The sequence below is a fragment of the Hemicordylus capensis genome, chromosome 7 (genome assembly GCF_027244095.1).
Source record: "Hemicordylus capensis ecotype Gifberg chromosome 7, rHemCap1.1.pri, whole genome shotgun sequence".
In the NCBI taxonomy this organism is placed as follows: domain Eukaryota; kingdom Metazoa; phylum Chordata; class Lepidosauria; order Squamata; family Cordylidae; genus Hemicordylus; species Hemicordylus capensis.
In genome coordinates this window covers 10377529-10398461 of record NC_069663.1, presented here as the reverse complement: position 1 = coordinate 10398461, position 20933 = coordinate 10377529, and the positions used below count along the sequence as shown (strand labels likewise).

General features: G+C 47.4%; 1 protein-coding gene across 3 annotated transcripts in view; it reads right to left on the bottom strand.

Moving 5' to 3' along the window:
• The window catches only part of EXTL1 (exostosin like glycosyltransferase 1), an 86450-nt gene that overhangs the window by 23428 nt on the left and 42089 nt on the right, over positions 1–20933 (bottom strand). For all 3 annotated transcript variants that reach the window (XM_053268845.1, XM_053268846.1, XM_053268847.1), the window contains exons 3-4: positions 5441–5534; positions 3016–3123 (exon numbers count right to left, since the gene is read on the bottom strand). In XM_053268845.1, the coding sequence (XP_053124820.1) occupies positions 3016–3123; positions 5441–5534 (202 nt within the window). The remainder of the gene's footprint in view (positions 1–3015; positions 3124–5440; positions 5535–20933) is intronic.

Below are 20933 nucleotides of genomic sequence, written 5' to 3'. Positions count from 1 at the left end.
ATACACCTGCTGTTGCTTGTGAATAACTTCTCAAACATCTCTAGTTCTTTCAAACACAGGGTTCCTGAGGGTTTCATTTGGCCCTCAGTCTGTGGCACCTTCACCTTCAGGGGCCCATAGCAGCTTTGGGGAAAGAGGGAGATCTTCAACAGGGAAAGCAGCAGAATTAAAGAGTCAAATACCCTCTGATTCTGTGTTGTCCCCATTCAGAACAGGGACCCATGTGGCTGAAAGTTAAAGTAAGCCCCAAATTAGATGATTATGCATTTAATGACTCATTGTCTAGTCTGGCCCTCACATAACTTTATGGAGCAAACTTTCACAGTCTTATCTGTCCTGGCTTGCAACAGCCTGTTCCTTTCTCTTCTACTCTTCACCTCCTGCAAACTGACTTCCCGTGAAGTGATATGTACATTCTAAAGCATTCTTCTGTATAAGACATCATCATTAGGGATGTGCACGAATCGATTTTTTGCAATTTGATTCGCGGTCGAATAGAATCAGCCACATTCAATTCAAACTTGAATCTGCAAACTTGAATCTGATCAAATTTGATTTAAGTTGGATTTGATTTGGAGTGATTCGGCCCATTTCTAAAGGTTCTAGGGGCATCAAATTTGGGTGGTGGGTAGGTCCCCAAGAATGCCATCTACCACCCAAATTTGAAGGGTGGTAGCGTGGCTGCTGTCGTGGCTGCTGTCGTGGGGGTTGATTTTTAATGATATCTTTTTAGTTTTTACTGATTTTGTATATTTCCACCATAAGAAATAATGGAGATTCGAAGTTGCCCTATCCTTAACCCCAGCATTGATCTCCAACTTTACTTTTCTTTTTCTTTTTTTAAAGCTGAGCTCTAGCCCTTGTAGAAGTGAAGTTATGGAGCAAAATGTGCGGTCACTATTTTTCAAGTGTAACCTTTCCTCATAATGAATTCCTATGAGGATTCATTATATGCCTTCATTTCTTCTGTTCATTTTGACTGTCATTGGACAGTGCCAACTTCCCAATGCCATGTGTCAACTACACCCCACCCCACCCCCACACCGGGGTACTCAGTTTATTTTTTAAGATTTTTTGAAGTGTTTAGATTCTTTGGTGTCTTCATTACACACTTTCATTTCTTTTGTTTATTTTGACCCCACTGCTTTGCAGGTGGGGTGTGGGGAATTAGTACCATCCCATGTGCCAACTACCCCCCAACCCGCAAACCACAGGGGTACTCAGTTTATATTTTAGGAATTTTTGAGTTGTTTAGACTATTTGGTGTGTAATGAATCTTCATAGGGATTCATTAGGAGAAAAGGTAATGAATGCCAAAGAGTCTAAACACTTCAATATTCCTAAAAAAATGAACTGAGTAGTACCCCACTGCCTTGTGGGTGGGTGGGTGGGGGGTGTAGTTGGAACATGGCAGTTGACAGTTGGCACTGTCCAAAGACAATCAAAATGGACAAAAGAAATGAAGGTGTGCAATGAATCCTCATAGGTATTAATTGAGGAAAAGTTATTATACACCAAAGAATCCAAACGCTTGAAAAATAGTGGCCGCACATTTTGCTCCATAACTCCATTTCTACAAGGAGCTTACTGCTTTTTTAAAAATGAAAGCTAGGAAACTGGGGGAATTAATAGGAGGAACCCAAATCTTGAATCAATTCGAACTGAATCTGGCGCAATTCAATTCAAGCTCAAATTTGGCCAGGAGTGCCTGAGCAGATTCGTTTCAAGCTCAAATCACCTGAATCAACCAGATTCTTGTCGAATCTATTTGAATCCAAATTGATTCGCACATCCCTAGTCATTATTACCTGCCTGCATTTGCTGCCCATTAGTAGCAAATGCCTCCCATCCCAGCAGAACAGGTTTGTTCCAGAATAATGTATCCTGGGAAAGATCTCAGGATGCAATGCATTGGGGCAGGTGGATGGAGTTAGAAGGGGGCATTCATTGAGACACAAAAGAGATATCTGCCACTTTCAGAGGTTCTTGGACTCTGGTCAAAGCTTAACAGTCACTAATGGCTATTCTTCACCTTGTGGAGTGGCATACCCACTCACCCGCTGCCACTAGGGGTGGGGCCTCCTCTCTTGCTCCTCCCTTCAATCACTTTCCCCACACCTCCCATGGCTGCTGTCTCTCCCCTCTGGTGCTCAGGTGCAAGTGAGTTGGGTGCCCAGCAGAGCCTCATGCCCGCCTCCTGGTGCTAGGGGTGAGGTGCAGGTGGCTGTGTTCAAGGGCTGTGAAGGACCTTGCCCCCGTGTGCACACACCGCTCCTGGCTGCCGGGCACCTGCAAGCCTCCACACTTCTCATCTGAGAGGCATCAAAGTCCATACTTTGCCTAGAGTAGAGTTGCCATGCCCGGGTTTCACCAGGATTTTAAGCATCTCACCCAGATTGATTAGCCCACCCAGATTTGCCCAGATTTCAGTTAAAAAAAGAAAAAGAAAAAGCTTAGCCCTCGTAGAAGCAGAGTTATGGAGCAAAATGTGCAGTCACTATTCCGCTCAAAAATTATTTTCAAGCCAATTTACCTAATACGCAAATTAGGCACCCGGATTTGGAAAGCCGGAATATGGCAACCCTAGCCTAGAGTGCCAAAAGCCTTATGGCGGACCCTGCCCCCTGAGCTGCCTTCCCACCAAAAGTGCCCCCAATTGATATTTTCGCCTGAAGGGGAGCTGCTGTTGCCTGCTAATAACCGCTCTTGTTTGTGCAGTTTCTCCCCGTCCCTCTTCAGATCCAGCAAGCCCCCAACCAACTGTTCGTGCCAGAGCTGTGTTGACATCGCAGACAGTCATGCTTGCTGTGTACAGTGACTCTACAGTGCTCCACATGAAGAGGGCCATCTTCTCTGGCTGAGCTAACAACAGGAGAGTAGCAAAGGTGCTTGCTGGTAGGTGGGCAAAGTAATATCCCTCGTGGGATATACATTTCTTTAAGAAGGGTGGTGCCATCTTGCACCAGGCTGCCTGGGCCTAGGCCTGCCCTCATTGCACGGAGTGGGCATCGTTACCTGCAGGAGGAGCCTCTCGTCCCCAACGATGGCTGCTTTACTCCAGTCAATCACCTCTGAGAAGGGCAACTCCCAGCCGTTGCTGAGCAGCACGGGGATGCAGGCCGTCTGAAGCAAGGAGAGAGAAAGATCAGGAGAGGGAGGCAAGAGCGCTGCATTGGCAGGGGTGGCTTGGAAGGTCTGAAAGCATCTTGCTGTCATGGCTGCCTCTGCTCTGGTGGACAACCTTTTGCACCCCAGGGTTTAGATTAGTTGTAAGGAACTGTTGGATGCAAGGCTCCAGTCCAGAAATTATACCACATGTGGGTTCATGTTCCTCGCGAGGGTATTGTAATGATATTACTGAAAAATAAATACTCAAGAGAACAAACGTCTATCAAAACAGTAATTTATTTATATAAATAAATCACACACAACATAGACAAAGCTTAAGGCATGAAAACATAGCATTGGTTACACAGCGCATTTCATGAAAAGCCGTTTCAAAGAGCATTCGTCCAGGTATTAACTTGCAAATGAAGTAAGCAAAGAGTCAAGGAAGGAAGGCTGAAAGGTAACCTGAATCCCCACCAACATTTTCACTTTTTTATCCTAATATTTCTTATGACTATACAAAACCAAAACTCAGTGCAGGAGGAGGCAACATGCAGATGTTGCTGAACTACAACTCCCATCATCCTCCATCACAATTTATTATAGCTGGGGATTATGGGAGTTGTAGTTCAGCAACATCTGAAGAACCACGCTATCTCCCCCTGGACTTAGAGAAACATGTCAACATTCAATTCTCCTTTAATTGGAAACTAGTTGTCATGTATACATTTGCTTACTGTTTCTTCTTTGATCTGTTGTTAACTCCAACTCAAATTTATAATTAGCCTCTTTAATTTAGGTTCAGACTTCCTTCATTAATCCTCATGTTTGAGAAACAAGAGCAAAATTAAGTCCTAAAAACACATCCTGAAAAACAATTAGTTCACATAAGTATCTTTGAAGAACACTAGGGCAGTTCACATGACCAAGAATAGGATAGGAGAAGCCTCCGACCTTGGTTAGAGAGCTGTGTGCATTCCCGATATTTGATTGTCTGTCAGTTAAAAGAAAGTTGGAGGCACTGGCGGTGATTGGTTGTGTGCGAAGCAACAGCTGGGTGGGAAGACTCCCTCCTACCCAGGAGCTGTACCCAGCTGCTGCTCAGCACACGATCATGGAGAGCATCTCCGACTTTGTTTTTAGCTGACAATTAAACATCACACTCTGTGTGCCTTTCCAAACTAAAGTAGGAGGCTTCTCCAAACCTATTCTTGAGCGTGTGAACTGCTGCCCTACAAGCTTGTATGTTAAAAAAAGGTTACATGTAGATCATCATCCTGAGGCCCAGCTGAATCAAATTATATAAGGAAAATATGAGATGATGTTATTCCTAATATCCATGACACTGCTGCATGGCACAAGGCATGGGAGAACCATTTCACTGCAATGTCTGTGGCTATTCTCCATTGCTTACAAAATTTGTAATTTGTAATTGTTAGACTGCTTTTCTTATCTACAAGGGCTGTATGGCTCCCTGACATATTCTCTGGCTGAGCTAACAACAGGAGAGCAGCAAAAGTGCTTGCTGGTAGGTGGGCAAAGTAATATCCCTCGTGGGATATACATTTCTTTAATAATAATACCCTTCACCCATCCAGGTCTTAGAACCTGTTAAGCACCCCAGTTTAAAGGAGGATGCAGAGTCTCTACTTCATTGAAGCATGAAACTAATCAAAATTTTAGATAATTCCTATGTAACAGACAAAATATATATGGGCTCGTGTTCTTTTTTATAATAATTGCTGATGAAGGAATGTAGGGAAGGATCTATATAACAGCAAGTGTTCCAAAGCAGGGTGTAGCTATAATTGAGGAAATGGGTTCAAAGAACCTGTTTAGCTCTTGAGGGGCCCCCAGCACCACCCCACCCTATTTTCTTCATTATCTCCCTCACTCTGAGGGAAAACCAGGGAGAGGGGCAATCACAGGCCCCCTCTCCCATAGCTACGCCCATGTTCCAAAGCATTTCATGTAATTTGTCTCAGCAATTCTTACAATAGCCTTGTAGGGTAGACTAGTATTCTAAATTCTGGGCATTGTGGTTTTGCTGAAGATGCAGAGAATTCTCTGTTAGTGATCTAGGCCAGGGATTCTCAATGTTGGGTCCCCAGATGTTATTGGACTTCAAAGGCCATTGGGGCTGGGGATTATGGGAGTTGAAGTCCAATAATATCTGGGGGCCCAACGTTGAGAATCCCTGATCTAGGCCCTCCGTCCTCTCACAGAACTATAGTTGTCAGGCTTCCCATAGAAGATGGAAAGAGGGAATGGCTGTTAAACTGGCATAAGTTTGTGAGATTAGAAAGAAAAGAAAAGAAACTTCCACAAGTACCTGTAATGCTTCTAGGAACCTGAAGGACCCCAAACGTCTCCCCCGGGGGATGATGCAGAAGGTGGAATTGTGCAAAAGCTCCTGATAGTCAAACCTGGGAGGGAGGAAAAAGACAAAAGCTTCATTTTAGAAAGCGCTTCTGGTAGCTCTTGTGTTCTTGCCCTTTTCCCCCTTTGACCTGTAAGCAGAATGGATTTTTCTGGAATAAATGAAACCTCCTTATCTGCTGTGAGTAGGGTTGCCAGAATTGGCCTGGAGTCTCTGGGAACTGGTATGATTCTTCAGGTGACTACTGAAAGCCATCCTGGAGATTTTAATAGTTTGATATTGTAGGCTTCAGATGAACAGGGAGGTTGTTGAAAATCACCTCCTTCTCCTCATGAGATGGTGGAGCATTAGTCACTAACTAGCTGATCTGGCACAAAGCATCTGTACCCTTAGTTCACCCCCCCTTCAGCCCCAGTCCATTCTCCTCCTCCCAGGCCATTGTCTCTCCGGTGGTGCTTTGCTTCGCCGGCCGGCCTGGCCAGTGCTTCCCTTCCCTCCCCTTCCCCGCCCGCCAGCCTAGCCGGCACTTTCCCTCCCTCCCTGCCGGCAGTGCTTTCTCTCGCCAGCCGGTGCTTCCCTTTCCTACCTGCCCGCCTGGCTGGCACTTTCCCTCCCTCCCCACTGGCAGCACTTTCTTTCACCACTTGGCCTGGCCGGCGCTTCCCTTCCCTTCCTCGCCCACCTGGCTCACGCTTTCCCTCACCGGCCGGCTGGCCAGCTGCCACCACCATTTTCTCCCCCGTCCCCATCGCTATCCCTCAGGCAGCTGCTTGCAAACTCTCGCGAGAGCTGCCACACATGGGATTAGGCACAGGTATGTCTAGGAGAATTATATATAAAGATTATCAGCCACTGCTGCAACAGCACAGTACTGGTCTGGATGTCAGCCAGTGTCTTTAGAATAATTAATAAAGACTTAGTTGTTAGTTAACTGGGATCTTGTTTAGCAACATTTTCAGTTACTGCTTTATTTAAACCAGTAAAAACATATGAAAGATAAAACTCTGCTGTCCTGCCAGGGAGCAAGATCAAAGTAAAAAAATGTTTACTATAATTATTATTTTTGTTTACACAGTCAGACAGGTGTTATTGACTGGTTTGTTTTATCCAGACATTGAGTCCTTCCCAAGGTCCTGGGATGGCTGAATTTTATTATCAGTGTTGTTGCTGTTATTATTATAGATATTGTCGCAGAATATAGGCTGTTCCCAGTAAAGTTGCTTTTTGTAATTGGCTGATGGTGATTTCTGTGGCCCCTAATAATAAATATTATTATTGTTGTTGTTGTTTACACAGTCAGACAAGTGTTATTGACTGGTTTGTTTTATCCAGACACCGAGTCCTTCCCAAGGACCTGGGATAGCTGGATTTTATTATCAATGTTGTTGCTGCCACAGAAATCACCATCAGCCAATTACAAAAAGCAGCATTACTGGGAACAGCCTATATTCTGCGACTATATCTATAATAATAACAGCAACAACATTATTGTTGTTGTTGTTGTTGTTGTTAAAATTGCATTCTAACAAAATATGCTATTAAATGCTAACATTTCGGTTTGAGCTGTATTGCATTGAGTTATTATGGACTCCCCTCAGGTATCACCACCACAACCAAATCTAGCATTTCCTGGTAAGAAATGAACCCACATTTCCTGACAGAGCTAGCTGCAGTGCTCACACTTCTGGTGGCCCCCACATGAAAGAGCCACCAGAAGCACCAGGAGGAGCATGTCTGGGCTCCCCCTAGGCAGTGCTCTCATGCGGTGTGAAGGACTACCAAGGACTGATGTGATATAAGGGCCCTCTCGTCTGCTCCCTCCCTCCTGTCTGTGCAAGCTGACTTCCTGTAAAGCGGGCAAGTATTCTCTGAAACATTCCTCTACAGAGGGCATCATTATTGACCTACCTTTGCTGCCTATTATCAGCAAATGTCTCCCATCTCAGTAGAACAGGTTTGGGGACATGCTTGAGGCACAAAAGAGAATCCTGGCACTTTCGGAGGGTCTTGGACTGCGATCAAAGCTTAACGGTTTCTAATAGCGATTCCTCACATTTGGGAGTGCTAGGCCATTCTCCTCTGCCCACGAGTGGCATCTCCCTCTTGCTCGTCCCCTAGGGGCTGTTGCCAGGGGAAACCCCACCACCACCACCTACCCAAGCCTACCACCCAAGGCTTCTTTGGCCCAACTTCCATCTTCAGCCCATTCAGGAGCCAGCCACTAGGGATGTGCACTAACCTGTTTGGCGGTCTATACACAGACCACCGAACAGGTTCGAATGCTGGGGTGGGCGTCTCTTAAGGCATGGAGAGGGTGTTCTTACCTCCCCCACCGTGCTTCCCCCTCCAGTGCTGTGTTAAAAATCACTGGTGTGGGGTGGCTGTATTTCCTCCTGCCACCGCCAGGTCAGTGTAATACCGGAAGTGGCGTGTGCGCATGTGCATGCCACACAAATGCACACATGGTGTGCATGAACACATGTGTGGCGTGCACACGTGCACACACCACTTCTGGTATTACGTAGGATGTGCCTGAAAGTTATACGGTGCTGGCGGGGGTGGTACTTTAAGGGCAGGGGAGGGTGTACTCACCCCTCCTGCCGCATTTTCCCCACCAGTGCTCTGTTATTTTCAAGCCCCTCAGGGTGGCAGCGTTCCTCTCTGCTGCCCCATTGCCCTCATCAGCCGGAAGTGGCTGGAATTAGCGATCATGTGTGTGTGCGCATGCACCCGTCTGCCGTGCGTGTGCACGCGTGCGACAGGCGCACACACGACAGCTACTTCCAGCCACTTCCAGCCAATGAGGGCAACGGGGCGGCAGGGAAGAACGCTGCTGCCCTGAGGGGCTTGAAAATCATTATTGTGCTGGTGAGTGCTGGTGAGGAAAATGCGGCGGGAGGAGTAAGTACACTCTCCCCGTCTTTAAAGTACCACCCCCACCAGCGCCGAAACGCCGAATCCCCTCCCCCCGAGCCGAAACGTTTCGGAGGCCTTTATAATGGCCTCCAAAACGTTTCGGGCGCAAGCCTAGTACTACGCTGTTCGGGGTGGCAAGAGGGAATACAGCCGCCCCACGCCAGAGATTTTTAACAGTGCCAACGCGGGAAGTGCGGCAGGGGAGGTAAGAGCACCCTCCCCGTGCCTTAAAGAGACCCCCTCCCGCCTCCCGTGCACATCCCGTGCACACCCCTACCAGCCTCTCTCAAACCCCACATACTCCTGAGGTGCTTGTGTGGGAACAGCCAGCTGAGTGTTGGCCGGCAGCGCAGCCTTGAAATCCCAAGACTCAAGTGGTCTCTTCTGTTCCCACCGTTCTAAGAAGCTGGATAAACTGGGAAAAGTTTCTAAACGAGGCAGCGTAGGTGGTGAGGGGTCTGGAAACCAAACCCTATGAGGAACTGTTGAAAGAGCTGGAAACGTTAAGCCAAAGATGACTAAGGGAGGTATAATTGCCATCTTCATATTTCTGAACAGCTGTCACGTAAAAGAAGAAACAGACCTGCTCTCTGTTGCTCCTGAGGGCAGAACAAGAACCAATTGGTTGAAATTTCAAGGAAGCAGATTCAGGCTAGACAGAAAGAGACATTTCCTGGCTCCAAGAGCTATCTGACAATGGAATTCTCTGCCTCATGAAGTGGTAGGTTCCCCTTTGCGGGAGGTTTTCAAACAGAGGGCAGCCATCTGTCAAGGGTGCTCTGGTATTTCTTGTGCCAAGCAGGACCAGAAGAAGATCTCCAAGGCCCCTTGGAGTGAGCCCTGCCACTGGCGAATTAACGGAGAGGCAGTAGAGGCAGATGCCCTAAACAGCGTGGGCCCTGGGTATTTAAGAGAACGTCTTCTTCGTCATGAACCCCACCACCCACTGAGATCATCTGGAAAGGTCCGTCTGCATTTGCCTCCGGCTCGTCTGGTGGCTGCTCAGGGATGGGCCTTCTCTGTGGCTGTCCCGAGGCTTTGGAATGCGCTCCCTAGTGAAATAAGAACCTCCCCATCTCTGACAGTTTTTAAAAAGTCTTTAAAGACGCATCTGTGCACTCAGGCTTTTATAATTAATATTGTTTCAATTGTTTTAATATTGTTTTAGAACAGTGTTTTAAAATTTTTAAATTGTTGTGTTTTAAATGTCTTGTTTGTGTTTTTAACTAATGTTTTCCTTTCTGTTCTTATTTTGTTATAAACCGCCCAGAGACGTGAGTTAAGGGGTGGGGGGGGAGTTCAAATCTAGTTTTTAACTTTAAAACCGCCACAGCACCGCAGCGCAGTGGCATGGTGGCAGAGAGGGCGGTGATACCCTTCCTAATCCAAGCCCGCCTGCCTCCCAAATGACAGCTGTTGTCCGATTTCAGGCAATAGCTATCACTTGGGCATGGGTTAGGAGGGGTATTGCCGCCCTCTCCGCTACCATGCCACTGCGCTTCAGCGTGGTGGTGGTTTTAAAGTTAAAAAATAGATTTGAACCCCCCCCCCCCCAACTTCCTCCCTTGCCGCTGGGGCAGCAAATCTTTGGCCATCTACAGGCGGCAAAGAGCTTAATCCGCCCCGAGCCCTGGGACAAAACATGAAGATGGGCCCCTGTCCCCACCCCAGCAAGCTGTCACCCAGCTGGCAGGCCCCTCCTTCAGGGGCCCAGAGCCACACCCCTTCAAAAGCAAAGGTAAAGTGTGCTGTCGAGTCGGTGTCGACTCCTGGAGACCACAGAGCCCTGTGGTTGTCTTTGGTAGAATACAGGAGGGGTTGACCATTGCCTCCTCCCACGCAGCGTGAGATGATGCCTTTCAGCACCTTCCTATATCGCTGCTGCCTGATATAGGCGTTTCCCATAGTCTGGGAAACATAGTCTGGGAAACCTAGCAGCGGGGATTCGAACCGGCAACCTCTGGCTTGCTAGTCAAGCCATTTCCTACCAGTGTTCAAATGTAGCTACATCCCTAGCCCTTTCGAACGCTACAATTCTGTGATTCTATGAGCTCCTTGGAATTTACAGCTGCATCAGGTCAGGACTAAGCTGGGCTCATTACGCACATCCTTCCCGTATGTGTTGCAAGGCACATTGGAACAAAGAACGCACTCACGGGCCTGCAAACTGCTGACAGAAAGAGCCGTGTGAGGGTGCTGGATGTGACATGGCTTGAAAGAGCTGAAGAGAGACAGAAGTTTCCATGCGGCTGTTAACAGGGCTGAGCTTTCCTCACCACACACAAACACATGCCCTAAGTAGGGACAGGGAGGGTGGGTTGGGGCCACAGAGCCGCTTTGTACATCGGAGGGTTTCCCACAGGATGTGTGCATTAAAGCTCTGTGGTTTCTCTAGTGGGCCCAGAGAGCCTTTGGCTCGGGAATGAGCATGAGGGTGCTTCATGTGGCTATTGCTTCAGCTGTATTCAAATGTAAAACCGACATTGGACTGAATCGTCATTCATGTTACAAACACCTCAGTTTTTCAAAGGGGCACATTACCTTCCAAGCACGCTTCCCTTAATACACACCATAGTTTTGTTTTCAAGAAACCCACCACTCCTGATAGCTGTTTGTAGTGCCAGCAATTTCTCTCAATAACACCTCATACATAAGTATGAAATCAGACTGTGATTCCAATGTGTTCAAGTTGTTTAATTTATTGCACATAATGAATCTTAGAAAATGTAATAAAGGACTAATTGGTGTGAGTAACAGTAATGGTGACAAATGCTTCCTTCTGTAAGCGAAGCACTTATTCCCCAGTGGATGTGCTGAGGAAATGTTATGCTAAAATCTATTTTTCACTAAAAATGTATTTATTTCCTTCCCCCAGAACTCAGCGACATACACAGGGTTCCCATCCGAGCACTGATCAGGCCGAGACTGCTTGGGGTTTGAGAAATGGCTGTATAATATGTTTTTGGATATTTTGATATCCCTTGATATTTTCCTCTGCTTCGTCTTCCCCAGCAAAAAATAAATTAGGCCATGATGTTAATTTGGTGAGACAGGGTAAAATGTTGTTTAAGCCTGTTGAGTCAAAATGCCCTGCATTTGATCTGACTCCTGTTATTACACCAGTTGATGTTTTGCCATCGAGTCATTGTCGACTCCTGGTGCCCACAAAGCCCTGTGGTTGTCTGTGGTAGAATCCAGGAGGGGTTTACCATTGCCTCCTTCTGCGCAGTATGAGATGATGCCTTTCAGCATCTTCCTATATTGCTGCTGCCCGATAGAGGTGTTTCCCATAGTGCGAGAAACATTCCAGAGGGGATTCAAACCAGCAACCTCTTGCTCTCTAGGCAACTTACTTCCCCACTACGCCATTAAATGGCTCCCATTACACCAGTCTCTGGGTCAAATATAGCAGAAGCCCTATTCACAATTTATGTCTGACAGTCGTACAAGTATACAGTGTACACGGATACAGATCTGTACACAGGTACAGTTATCCACACATTGTGCTGAACGCAGGTACAGCAGTACACTTCCTGTTTGAGTACAGACAAGAAGTACCCAAATGAACCTGGCTACGGGCATTTGAGAGGCCTGTACCCAGGTTCACTTTTAAAATGAACACAGGTAGCGTAATTCACAAAAAAGCATGTCTGAGTGTACAGACATTTGTAGGAACATAGGAAGCTGCCTTATACACTGAGTCAGACCACTGGTGCATTTAGCTCAGTACGACTAGCAGCAACTCTCCAAAGTTTCAGGAAGGAATCCATCTCGGCCCTACCAAGCGATGCCAAAGACTGAACCTGGAAGCTTCTGCATGCAAAAAATAAATGCTCTACTACTGAGCTACGGCCATATCCCCTAAGCGGGGATCTCATCTCATCTCATCGCACTTACATATAGTCATCCATCCAAATGCAACCCAAGGTGGCCCCTGCTTAGCAAAGGGAACAGTTCAAGCTCGCTACCACAATACTAGTTCTCCTCCATCCATGCTGCCTCACCAGCAAAACAGCAGCGCACCCTGGGAGTAAGTTGTGGGTGGCGAAGGGGGAGAGAGATGGCATTGGGCTGAGGTGAGATAGGCATGGCCAGCAAGGGGTGGAGCTGGAGAAAAAAGCAAGACATGGTAGCAGCAGGCAGATGGAGCGACTCCTGCAGGTAAGGTGCCCATACTCATTGCCGCATGGCAAACCCGCCACCTGAGGCCATAGTCTTATTTGGCCTCATGGAGAAGCCAACCCTGCTTTGATTACTACTAATAATAATATTTCAACACAAGTTTCCAAAGCGGTTTATATAGAAAAATAATAAATATATGATGGTTCCCTGTCCCCAAAGGGCTCACAATCTAAAAAGAAAAATAAGGTAGTCACCAGCAACAGCCACTGAAGGGATGCTGTGTTGGGGTTGGGTAGGTCCAGTTGCTCTCCCCCTGCTAAATATAAGAGCATCACCATTGCTTTAAAAAAAAAAAAAAACCAGCAAAAATTTGTTCCTTTCCCCTTTCTTTTAATGGGGGTTGATGTGTGCTGATGAACTGGATGGGTAAACTATTTTTGTTGTTCTTGTAGCCATAGTTTCATGCCACTGTTAGTCACTGGCAGAACAGACTTATTTTAAATACATAAAATAAACATTTTGGCTTTAAAGATATGCTGAGGAATCTAATCTCAGCGCATTCAGAGATTAGAATTCTTGATCTGGTTTAACTGGGTTTACTTCCCACACGGGTCAAAAGGAGCAGACTTTTAAGTCAAGATGATGAAAAGCTTAAATCTGCTTTTGTATTCCCAGGAATTCAAATCCTGCAACAGAAACCAGATTCTCCATGGAATGGGGGTGAACCTCTCTGGTCTAATGGCTCTGATATTCCACCTCCACCCCCAACCTAAAGGGTAAGCTTTAAATAAGTTTAAAAACAAAATCCCTCACACACAGACTGCTCTACCATGAGGCAGAGTGAAGCTTTCCTCCGTCAGGCAGCAAATTTTAGGTCCCACTGCAGGGTCTCAAATCACCAGTAATTTACTTTTGTGGTACAGAAGAGGCATAATGGGCAGGTTCTGACATAAAGTAGAATACTGGAACCATGGTATATTAGAAACCATTGGAAATCTGCCCAGTGTAAGCAAATAACTTATGGCTTGTATTGTGTACTCTGTCACACTAACAGCAACAGTACTGGGAAGACCAAGCAAGCAGGATGTGATGGGGACAATCTTTAGGCTTTCAACTTTCATTGAGGGCTATGCAGGAGTGACTCAAGAACAACTAGTCAGGAGAAGCAAAGGGGTGGCAAAGAACATTATTAGAGGAGCTAAGATTTTGCTATGCATTAATTACATAACAGAGATAAAGTAATTAATGTTGTTAGTTTGTTCGCCTTATTAATGATGCTTGCTTGACATATCCACACTCAGTTGTGCTCTTTGGACTTCTGGGTGGAGGTCCAGAACCTTCAGGCCTGGGGGGCCTCCAAATGCTGACCGGGGGGGGCTCAAATACGGAGCAGCCTGCTGATTTAAATGGCAGGATTGTCCATGCAAAATATGATCTCTCTCTGCAAGTCAGTGGGAACGATCTTATCCAGAATGTCTTCTAAACCCCCGCCCCCCCCCCCAAGTTTCCGGCTTTGCCTGAGAATGTTCTGGTGTGAAAAATATTGCATTGTAGCTCATCTGACAGTGGCGGCGGGGGTGCTGAGGTCCCCCACAAAAGCCTATAAGCCCAGCCTCCAAAAGGAGGGCAGGCCCATACCTGTAATCCCAGCGCTCCTCCCAGAGATCTTCAAGCACCGGCATGGCGTCTTCCAGCTGCCCCTGCGTGTGATGCTGGCATACACATGGCCATATGCATGCCGGCATCGCACGCCCTGGGAGACGCCCTGCTGGCATGTGAAGATATCCGGGAGGAGTGCCAGGATGACTGAACTGGCAGCGAGTGGGAGGAGAAGCAGCTATGGACCTGCCCTCCTTGTTAAAGGGGCCGTAGAAGCTCTTGTTTTTAAAGGGGTTGTGCGGGTGATTCGATGTGCCGAATCACATTTCCGCACAGCCCTTTGCACTGGTTTCTACAGCTTCGTCTCGGAGTACAGAGGAGTGTGTGAATGAGGCTTTTCTAAACAATGGGGGCCTTTAAAAAGAATTAATTAAAGCTATAGGACCATAATATACCAAGACTGCATTCTCTGGCACTTAGCTGTAAATTTCCATTCTGGTGGGTGAGAGAGCAAAAGCAGGAGCAGGAAATATTTGGGGGGGAGCTCCTGTTACCCTTTGCTTGCTCTTGCTCATTGCTCGGGCTATGCCCTCACACATTTTTAAGGATCAGCAAGCTGCCCTTGCCGGAAGTCTAACAGAGCTTCATTTGATACTCCAGTCTCTTCCCCTGCTGGCATTAATGCTTTATTGCCCTATATATCCTCAAGCTGCTGAAGCCCTCCACCAGTCCCCTCACCCTGACCCTTCTCATTCAGTCCTTCAGAGCAGCAAAACATAGGAGGCAAGTCTTTCTCCTTGAGTCCACCCCATCCCTAAACAACTTCCCTGTACTGGGCAAGCTCTTGGTGGCTGATGTCCTGATTTTAGGAAGCCTGGACCTTTCCCCTTTATTTTGTGGGGGTTGCCCTCCAAGCTTCAGCGCCAGGGATGAAAGGCACCTCTGTGCAAAGCTTCTCAGTGAGAGGTACATCCACGGGAGGCAGGATGCCTGCAACCACAGCGGAAAATACAATATTTACCTTCACGTTGGACACACCATCTTGTGTTTCAACCTTGTGCTCCACCAACAAGCAGCAAAGTGGGGCAGGGAGAACAAAGGAGCCAGTGTGGGCACAAGCAGTGGGGAATGGTACTCTTGGCATTTGGGGAGGTGGTAAGTGCCTGCCTCGTGTGTAACATCAAGGAGAGCATCCGACTGAATGGCATGTTGAATTACAACGCTCCCTCGCCACCATACCCACCCAAGCGCTACAAACCAGGGAACTAAAAGCCTACCAGGCTCCAAACTCACGTGGTGAAAAGTAATTTGCAAAATTTGCAAAAGCAACTTTGCTTGTTTAAATATTTCAGGTCTGGTTGGATTGTTTGTTAAAGTCTTTCCAGTTCCTTTAGAAGTGAACTTGCTGCAGTGGTAGAGTTGCAACCCTGCCAAGACTGGCCTGGAGTTTCCAAGAAGCAGCATCAATCTCCAGGAGGCTGTTGAAAGCTATCCTGGAGGTTTTAATTGCTTGATCTTGTGAAAAATATTGGGGGCGGGGGGGGGGGGGGCATCTTCTAGGAACAGTTTCAGTCAAAGTGTGTAACTCGATGTTCAGCCGCTATCCTGGCTCTGACCACTGGCTTGCTCTTCCTGTGCTTCTGGTTCAAGATTTGTAGAGCAGTAATCACACATCAGTTTCTTTGGTTTGGAATTTTGGAGGATTCTGTTCAGCTGGACTTTGAGAATCCTTCCCATCAAGTGCAGCCAGGGGCGTAACCACCACTTGGCGACTGGGTTCAAAGAACCCCGCCCCACAAGGGCCGTGCCTCGTGGCCCCGACACGTCCCCTGCGTCTGACATCAGATGCGGGGGCTAGTTTAGATGCGCGACTCCATTCAGGAGTTAAATGGCCATCGCTGCATTTGCAGCGAGACCAAGAGCAAATCTTCCCTGCCTTAAAGGCAGGGAGAGCTGCTTCTGGCTATGCTGCGATCGCGGTGCTGTCCTGAATCTAACTCCCGAACGGGGCCGCGCGGCCCCTTTCGGGAGCCAGACCACGCCCCCTGTGTCTGACGTCAGACGTAGGGGGCGGGGCGAGCGGAGCCGCGGTGGCAGCTGGACACGGGCCGCCGCTGATCTGGCTCCACTACTGAGTGCAGCTCTTGGCTCAGGGTGTCTGAAGTCCATGATTTCTTAGCTTCATACTCCAATACAAACACAGGGCCAGAAGCGGACAATAAGGCAGTTCACATGATCTTAATTATTAAATTAAATTAAATTAAATTAAATTAAATTAAATTGGTAGGACAAGCATCCAACACAGCTTCAGGAGCTGTGTGTGCTTCTGATTTTCAGCTGTGTGCAAGCAAACAACTAGGTAGGAGGAGGGTAGGTGTGAGCGAGGAGATGTGCTGGACCTCACCATTCTACCCAGTACTTGTACCCAGCATTTTAATGAGGTAGGAGGAAAAGCTACCCTATCTAGCTCCCCTCAGAGGTGCACCTAGGTAATTTTGGAGCCTGGACCTAAAGGCCTTTGGAGGCCCCCACTCCTCTGCAAATTAAGCATTATCATGCTCCACCAGGCAACCACACCATCCAGGACAGACTAAAGAGGATATGGGGGGCCCCTGGGGCTGTGGAGGCCATGGACTTCGGCCCTGAAGTCCAGGGGTAAGAACGCCACTGGCTCCCCCTCTTGCAGATAATCACTGCCCCACTCCTCCTATCTTTAATCATGTGTCTTTAACTGTGTGTTTTTGCTAGCACACGATTAAAAACAGAGTGCTACACACACAGCTCCCAAAGCTGGGTAGGACACTTGTCCTACCCAATTAATAATTGTGTGAACTGCCTTATTATATGCATGTAACATCTCCCCCTCCCACCCATTATTTGACTATCTAAAAGCAGCTTTTGGAGCAGACAAACAGTGTGACAGCCCAGGGAGAATGAATGCCCCCATTACAATGGCATTGTTTTGTTTATGGAATGCCTTTCCCACTTAAACAGAGACTGGAAGTCATATTGGGTATCTTTAGCAGAACGGAGGCAAGGACTAAACATCAACTGGCAAGAATAGGGCGGATTTCTGTCATGTCTGCGGGGACATAACTCTCCTTCCCCGACTCCCATTTGTAATTTGTGGCCTAATTCAGGGTCTCGTCCAATTTCTCGCAAAGGTAGTACAGCAGCGGTAGCTGGGACAGGAACTCACACTTTTCATGCATTTTAAGTTAATAGAAAGGAAGAGGACCTGAAAAGAACCTGGATTCTTTCGCAATCGCCGCAGGCCCCAAGGAGACTGCAACAAGAATGTAGGCCGCTGTTTGTTTGCACGGCCCTAAGAAAAGAAACGGAAGATGTGGAATCTCCATTCAGGCTGCAGACGTAACAAGGAAAGGGGGGTAACTGTTGTTCAGAAACAGATCAGATAAAGCACACATTCCCAAACAGTGTGTCAAATAGAGTGGCCATGCCCCCCGAAATTCCGGGTTTCACCCGGATTTTAAGCATCTCACCCAGAGTGCTTAGCCCACCTAGATTCGCCCGGATTCCAGCTTTCACTTAATAATAATTTTTTTAAAAGCTAAGCTCTAGCCCTTGTAGAAGTGGAGTTATAGAGCAAAACGTGCAGTCACTCTTCTGCTCAGAAATTATTTTCCAGCCAGTTTACATAATATGCAAATTAGGCACCCGGACTTGGAAAGCCAGAATAGGGCAACCCTAATTGTCAAGACACACAAGTGTGTTTTAATAAATAGATTAATTAAATTATTAAAGAGTCTTGTCAGCCTAGAAGACTTCCATCATGTGATGATGATGAGTATTATTATTGCCTTTCAAGGACAAGGATAGTTCACAGAGTGTACCTAGCCAAAGGAATTACACGATGGCTCCCTTTTCCAAAGCAGTTCACTACCTAAAAAAAGAAACACATGGGAGATACCAGCAAACATCTATTGATGGGGAGGCTATGCTGAGCTGAAGAAGGAGAGTTGCTCTTTCCTTGTTTAATATAAGAGAGACACATCGACTCCTGCTGTCTCTGTTCATCAGGGACAATCCCTATTTTCTGGAATCTGTCCCCTTCTAAATCACTGTTCCTAGTTTGTCCCTATTATTGCTTCTTGAGCAGGGAAGACTCCAAAAGCTAATGAAAAATGACTCCAAGGGGGAAGAAAAATGGCCATAGCTCCTGCCAGAGGGGAAGGGGGAAGTTCCCAGGGATGAATCCTTGACTAGATGGGATTCACGGTAGGCTGCCACCATCCACTTTATTTTAATAAGGGACAAACCACTCTCTCCATGTAAGATACCAGTGGTGGGGTGGGGGGCAAAGTGGCAAAACCCTTCCTAGAAGGGGCTGAGCATTCCTAGGCCTCCAGACTGAGGCATATGACTAAGGCAGACCCAAAATGAAGAGTCACACACTTCACCAACAAGGGTATATTATTAGATTAAAAGGAAAACAAGAGTATGCAATAAGAACGATTGTTTCTTCATAAAGCAGATTGTAAGAGAGAGAGAGAGAGAGAGAGAGAGAGAGAGAGAGAGAGAGAGAGAGAGAGAGAGTTTTCATTACACAGGCAACACAGATTCAAGCAATACAATAAAGGAGAATAACTTCCCTCACACATCTAACTGAACTGGTCCTTATCTTATTACACACAAGCAGGCACATTCTGTCTCCAGCCTGCAAGCTATGCCCTCCCATTTCCCCAGCAGTTTCTCAGCCAACTGTTTCCTCAGGGCACTCTAGGGATGTGCACGAACTGGTTCGGAGGCCATGTTGGAGGCCTCCGAACCGGTTCGGAACTGGACCGGTCCAGGGGTCCAGCACTGAGAGGGGGTCTACCTTTAAGGGCGGGGGGGTAGTACTTACCCCTCCCACCGCTCTTCCCCCTCCGGTGCTGCATTTAGGATTGAAGTTTTGGGGGCGGCAGCATTCCTCCCTGCCACCCCTGCCCCCGTCGTTGCCCGGAAGTCGCGTAAATACGAGCATGCACGTGCCCGTCACGGCGCGCGCGCGCCCATATGTCACACAGATTTAAAAGGATTTCAAATGCACTGCCTGGATTGCCCAGATTTTACCCTGGATCCGATCACATGGGAGGGCAGAGAAGGAGGGGAAAGTATATAACTCTGCTAAATAAATGAATAAATAATGCAAATTAGTTGCCGCATAATTTTCACAACATGCAAATTAGTTGCTGCATTATTTGCACAATATGCAAATTAGGCCACCCGGATTTGGGAAGCTATGGGATTTGGGAAGCTATATGGCAACCCTAGTGGCGAGAGTTACCGTTCTTCAGGATTCCGCTCCCTCCCCAGTTCTCTCTGGGAATTAAATCTCCAAGTGGGTGGATGCATTTTCTCTCTAGTGCATCTGCATGTGTCACTAGCTGCCAGCGGCGTAGCTAGGGGAGAGGGGGCCTATGTTCGCCCTTCTCACCAGCGGCCCCTAAGAGTGAGGAAGATAATGAAGAAAATAGGGAGGGGTGGAGCTGAGGGGCCCTCAAGAGCTGGGGGCCCCAGAACCCATCCGCTCAATTATATCTATACCCCTGCTGGGTGCACAACACGAAGGCACTATGCAACGTGCATGATATATAGCAGGGTGGAGGGATTGTCTTCAGCCATGTGTAGTAGTGAGTGGAGGGCTTGGGTAGCAACCCTTGGTATGAGAACTGGTTGTCGCAAGTATATTCCTGTTCTAATCTGTGGAATGTTGGAGATATGGGCCTGGCTCATCTGCTTTAGTAATGTGCTGGGCGAGCCCTTTATTGCCTTCTTTCTACCTGTGGCATGCTTGGAATCAGAACTGCACACCATGCCTCCCAGGCCACGCCCCCGGCGGATTCACAGGTATGTCTCTGCATTCATTGCTGAAATGTCGGAGGGTACGGAGCTGCCACTTAAAAAGCAGACTCTTTGCCCAGTTAGCAGGGGTTAGCCCTAGAACTCGGGGCCATTCCATGAAACTGAAAGGTAGTAAAGTCAGGACAGACAAAACCAAGGACTTCTTCACAGACCGCGTAACCGAGAGTCAGGGTGATGCAGTGCTGACCTGGGTCCAAATCTCCACCACTCAAGTCCCTGCTCTGGGCTTGCCTCCTGACAGTCAAAAGGCACCCCCAGAATAGCAACTCTTGCTCAAATACAAGAGGGGAGCTCTTTTGATGGTGGGTAATTCTGCCACCTTTCTGCATCTCATAAGAACATAAGAACAGCCCTGCTTGATCAAGCCCAAGGCCCATCCAGTCCAGCATCCTGTTTTGCACAGTGGCCCACCAGATGCCGCTGGAAGCCACAGGTTGGAATTGAGGGTATGCCAAGTCTCCTGCTGTTACTCCCCTGCAACTGGAACTCAGAGGCATCCTGCCTTGGAGGCTGGAGGTGGCCTATAGCCCTCCGACTAGTAGCCGTTGATAATAGTGGCCGTTGAGAACATCTCAATGTGGGTGTTGTGGTATGTGTGCTGATGGGAACTTGGCGGCATTTTTTAATTTTAAAAGTAAACCTTTGGAGGTATAAGAGTGAAATGCACATCTATGTCAATGGTGAAAGAGACCCCAGTGTGCTTCAGCAATTAGACATTTGGGAAATGACTGAGTTAAAGAATGCGGAGGACTCAAGGCTCTGCTGTTCTTTCAGTGACTTGGACTGGAAACGGTCATATTTGCTTATACTCCTGGCTGGAATGAGGCTTTCATAGTATTTCCAGTCCTGGCCGTCCAAAACCAACAGCCCACATTGAGTTAGAGTGAAGTATCATGAATCACCGGCCTAGCTGCCAGCAGAATTTGCTCCAACAGAAGAT